Raw genomic sequence first — 5,504 nt, 5'->3', positions numbered from 1 at the left:
CAAAAAAAAACCAAAATACATTGCGTGCGTACATAACTTAGTACATGCACAAAACCAGAACATTACACGCATGAGTAACTCTACTCAGCAAAACTTGTATACGTAAACAGTAACAAAAACATTACTTAACCCGTTTTCTTACAAAGTTAACAAATCTTAATGCAATATCAAAACACTAAATAATAAGAAAATTTAACTTACCCCTCATGGAGAAATGGTTACCGTTGTAAAAACTACCTATCTACACATCTTGGATTGTACGTCAAGCATGTAAAAAGTATGAAAACGTGGACCCCGGCTACCTGGTCAGCAATGCAGCGATTTAAATACTCTAAATACAATAGGCTGTAACTGACCAATGCCTGCAATTTCTAAATTTGAGGTTCATTACAGGTAACAGAATAAAGAGGTCCCGTAAAGGAAAAATAAAAAAAAAATCATAAACATAAATAAAACAATAATCGGGATTAAATTTTGATTGTGACATATCTCCCAAACAAAAGAAAGTTCAATGAACTTTTGAAAAAAACACAATCAATATGGCATAAAATCATCTATACATTATATACAACATAACTACATTCTGCTAAGACAATCAGCTCCTACGTTTTCTGATCCCTTGATAGAAATAATGCGAAACCTGTATGGTTGCAGTAATAATGCCCATCGCATCACTCGTGCATTTGATACTTTGGCTTTGGTAAGATAAACCAGTGGTTGATGGTCTGTTTCTAGTAGAAATTCCTTTCCATACAAATATCTACGAAATTTTTGAACTGCCCAGATTATTGCATAGCATTCCTTTTCAATTGTTGAGTAATTTACCTGACATTTGGAGAGTTTCTTGCTAGCGTATGCGACAGGTTTTTTCATACCATTCTCGTACTGGATCAAAACTGCCCCAACACCTCGATCTGACGCATCTGTCTGTAAAACAAAAGTTTCATTCAAAACAGGTAATTTAAGTACAGGTGTTACCGTTAAAGCAGTCTTGAGAGTGATGAACGCATTCTCTTGGGGTGGTCCCCATGTCACTTTGTTTGGCTGGCCTTTTTTGGTAAGATCTGTCAAAGGTGAAGCAACAGCTGAAAAATTCGGAATGAATTTGCGATAGAATCCTACCAGACCTAAAAATGAGCGTACTTGCTTTTTTGTTAAAGGCTGGGAAAAGTTGTGGATAGCGGAAACTTTGTCGGGAAGAGGTCTAAGTTCTTCGTTGCCCGCAATATGTCCAAGGCACTCAAGGCTTCGGTAACCAATGAAACACTTGCTTGGTTTTGCAGTCACATTTGCTGCACGAAGTCTTTGTAGAAGATTCTGAATCACATTGATGTGTTCCTAGAAAGTACGAGTATATACAATCACATCATCAATAAAGTTATCCACACACTGCATTCCATCTAAGAGTCTTCGCATCAGCCGACTGAAACTTGCGGAAGCGTTTATAAAGCCAAAGGGCATCACCCTGAACTGAAACAAACCAAGTGGAGTTTGGAAAGCGGTGATCTCCTTCGCTGCCTCATCCAATGGTAGCTGCCAGTATCCTTTAGATAAATCAAATTTGGACACATATTTACAGCCAGAGAGTTGCACATAGATATCATCAGCATTAGGAATAGTTTCTGCATCGAAAATACTTTATTACTTGCACGAAAATCGATACAAAACCTGTTCGAACCGTCTTTCTTCTTTACGATGACTATCGGGGAACTGTATGGACTTGTCGATGGCTCGATCACGCCAACTTCCAACATCTTCTTTACCTCGTCACAAACAACGTCTCTTGAAATAAACGGCAGAGGATATGGCTTGGTGCGGATAGGCTGGTCATTAGTCAGCTTGATATGGTGAACACCGAGATTCGTCAAACCAGGTACATCTGTTAAAACATCTGAAAAATCGTCTAGTAATGCCTTGATGTCTGCTTTCTCATTTTCAGTTAGTTCATCACTTACTTTCACATCTGTTGGTCCCTCCTTTCTCGTTTCACCTGGGGAATCGCACAACATCTCATCATCACTTTCTCCATCATCATCTAGATCAAGAACAGCTGCACCTGCAATACCTAGAACACCTGTTTCGTCATTTTTGTCGCTTTCTCTGTCAATGTACAACTTCAACATGTTTGCATGAAATGTTTTAAATTTTCCATTCACGTTTATTCTGTAATCGACTTTTCCTACTTTTTCTATAATTTCATATGGCCCTTTCCATTGCATTTGTAATTTGTTACTGGCAGTTGACAAAAGAATAAGAACTTTCTCACCTTTTGACATTTGTCTGTTCTTTGCTCCCTTGTTGTAATACTTCCGGTATTTCTTTGACGACTTCTGTAGATTCTCTCTCGCAATTCTGCAAGTATCTTCAAGTCGCTCCTTCAAATCTACAACATACTGGTATGTAGTTCTCACTTCTGAATCTACTACTTCTTTAGTCCACAACTCTCTCAAGATCTTCATAGGTCCTCTAACTTCATGTCCGTAAACCAACTCAAACGGTGAGAATCCTAGACTCTCCTGAGGAGCATCACGGTATGCGAACAACGATGCTGATAGGTACTTATCCCAATCCGTTGGACATTCCGAACATAACCGTCGTAGTATCTGCTTTAACGTACCATTAAACCGCTCTACTAGTCCATTGCACATGGGGTGATATGGCGTCGTTGTTAACTGTCGTATAGAAAGTAAACGACTGACCTCTGTCATCAGCTCGGATGTAAATTGTGTCCCTATATCCGTGAGCATTTCCTTTGGTACCCCAACTCTACAAAATACATCTACTAGAGCCTCAGCGACTCGTTCAGTGTCAATTCCCTTAAGAGCAATTGCCTCCGGGTAACGGGTAGCAAAGTCAACAACAGTCAAAATGTAACGATTACCCTTACTTGTTGCTGGTTGGATAGGTCCTACCAAGTCTACAGCTACACGTCTGAATGGTACTTCAATGATAGGCATATCTCCGAGTGGAACCTTTGTAGTCCTGCCTTTCTGAGTGGTTCGTTGACAGATGTCGCATGATCTGCAGAATCGACGTACGTCTGCTTGAACTCCCGGCCAATAAAATTCTGCTAGAACTTTGCTGGCTGTTCTAGAAGTACCTAAGTGACCTGTCATAATAGACTCATGAGCGAGAGAAAGAACTTTAGTCCTAAATTTCTTTGGTACAACCAACTGTGTAAATCGTTTACCATTCTGATATTTATCTGACTGGAAAACACGATAAATGATACCTTTCTTACTGATGAAGGTTACCTTGGAGTCGTCGTCTTGGCCCACCAAAGAACCTATCTTGTTTAACGTCTCGTCTTTCTCCTGTGCTGCCTTGATGTCGTCGGGACAGATATCAGCGTCAATTATTTCTGGAACACAAAGAGATTTAGTTCTCTTACCTTCCTTTTGAGCTTGTTGCCTAGTCACAACTGCATGAGCTTGATTAGGTGTCCAGTCTTTATCTGGATCCTTTGGATCTCTTGCGTTCGGGATGTTTCCGATGATCAGGGAATACAATGGATTTTCTAAACACCAAGCGTCTATTTCTCCCACAAAGTATGGAGTGTCTACTTTCACTCGCGCAACAGGTGCTTGAATTCTAGATCCATCCGCCAGAATGCAAATTCGATGATTTCCTGTAAGCTGAACATCATCTATCAAATTCCTGCGAACTACAACGCCGTTACAACCAGTGTCCCTAAGCACTGTCACAAAATGTTCATTTAATTTGCCATTACAGGAAGGCATATCTCCAAGAGATGCACTAACGTTACATGATGAAGTGTTTACAAGGTCCATAGAATTTGATGCCATTGAAAATGTAGATGTGCTTGTAAAGGAAGTAAATGATCCACACTTGCCTTGTAATTCCGAGTTCTTCACCATAGATTCCTCCTCTGTTCGATCAACGACTGCATTCACTGAGTTCCGGTTCTTTTGGGTCTGATGGCACTGAGACGCTATGTGGCCCAGTCTGTCACACTTGAAGCAACGAACATCTTTCTTCATTGGCGTCTTCATAGGTTGAGTCTTCCATCCTTGTTTCTGCTCCCGTTGGTCTTGTTCTCTCGATGCCTGACGTTTTTCTGGGGTATTCTCCTTCTTGCTATAATGAACTAGTGTTTGAATATTTACATGTCTTGCCTCTCTATACTGATCGGCTAAGGCACACATTTCTTTGATGTTTTTCGGTATACGTTCTTTTAAAAATAATGTTAATTCTTTGTTACACAGAAACAAAAACTGGTCTCTAAGAAACATATCGTAGAGGCCCTCAAAAGTCTTGTCTACTCGACCAAGCTCAATCCTCCTATCGAGACGAACAACAAACTGTGAGAAAGTTTCCCCTACCTCAGGTCTACTCTTACGGAACTTTTGACGAAACCCATCCTCCGTCTTTTCAAACCTCTTTAATAACGCCGTCTTCAAAGCATCATAGTCCAAAGCTTTCTCCTGTGGCAGCAGTGCATACACATCCAGTGCACGACCTCTGAGCAGTGCGCTCAAGTTAACAGCCCAACTGTCTAACTTCCATTTCTGTGCTGCAGCATACCTTTCAAAACGTCTCAAATAAGAATCAATATCATCCTTAACTTCATCGAAGACAGGCATGTTTGGAAACTTTGCATTGCTAGAGTTTTCTGATTTCATTTCTAACTCTTTTACAGCTAACTTTTGCTCCAATGTTTGAATAGTATGCATGAGTTTACTTTCAATCTCTTCCATACCTTTTTTCTCCTGGAGTTTGAGTTTCTCAATCTCAAGCGCTTCTTTACTTAGAACATACTCTCTATCCTGCTTCTCTTTCTCTCTCTCAGCAGCTCGTAGCTCACGCTGGTGTACCTGTTGTTGCTGTATAAACTGCTGTAGGTCCGCACCAGTCAAGTTAAGGCTTTGACCATATTCTGTTATCTCTCTTAAAGACTCCATCATAATAGTAAATACTAAATGATTAAATATGAAAAATATTGCTTCAACCCAGTAAAACAACATTGATTTCCCAAACAAAATGTCAAAAATCTCTCACAAAAATGTATACTTTTAAACAAAAAATATTTGGTATACAAACTCAATTCATACAAAGCAACGGTAACCTAGCTTTCTCCATTCGGGGCTCCATCCATAAACCAAGCACTAACACTCCGAAGTTGTCAAAAAAAAAAAAAAACCCACAAAATCTTTTGACTGCAAAAACAACAAAATGATTAAACAAAATAACAAACTTGCCATATACAAATATACTGCTGACTGAACAGATTTATCCCACTTCTGACACCAATTTGTCACGACAGCCGTCGTGTTCTGTTCAGTCAGACACAACAAGATTTTTTTTTTCTATTTACATTTTTTTTTATATAAAAATAAAATCAGTATTAACAATATTTACACCATATTTATACATTTATAATTTACAATATGTATATCTTAAAAGTCTTTTTCAATCCACGTCATCCTGGTGTTTGCTCACAACCACGCATACGTCCAGACACGCCCGTTTCACGACGGACTCCC

General features: G+C 39.4%; 1 protein-coding gene across 1 annotated transcript; it reads right to left on the bottom strand.

Annotated features, from left to right (window-relative positions):
- Nucleotides 1-576: 576 nt before the first annotated feature.
- LOC133192347 (uncharacterized) lies at nt 577-4,922 on the bottom strand. The gene is made up of 4 exons (XM_061328363.1): nt 2,267-4,922; nt 1,646-2,056; nt 1,465-1,544; nt 577-1,338 (listed from the first exon to the last, which is right to left on the bottom strand). The coding sequence occupies exons 1-4, from the start codon at nt 4,920-4,922 to the stop codon at nt 577-579; spliced, it is 3,909 nt and encodes a 1,302-aa protein (XP_061184347.1).
- Nucleotides 4,923-5,504: the final 582 nt, after the last annotated feature.

The sequence above is a fragment of the Saccostrea echinata genome, unplaced genomic scaffold (genome assembly GCF_033153115.1).
Source record: "Saccostrea echinata isolate AGI-Se365-2 ecotype Australia unplaced genomic scaffold, CSIRO_AGI_Sech_v1 ptg000025l, whole genome shotgun sequence".
NCBI lineage: Eukaryota > Metazoa > Mollusca > Bivalvia > Ostreida > Ostreidae > Saccostrea > Saccostrea echinata.
This window is presented reverse-complemented; position numbering and strand designations above follow the sequence as displayed.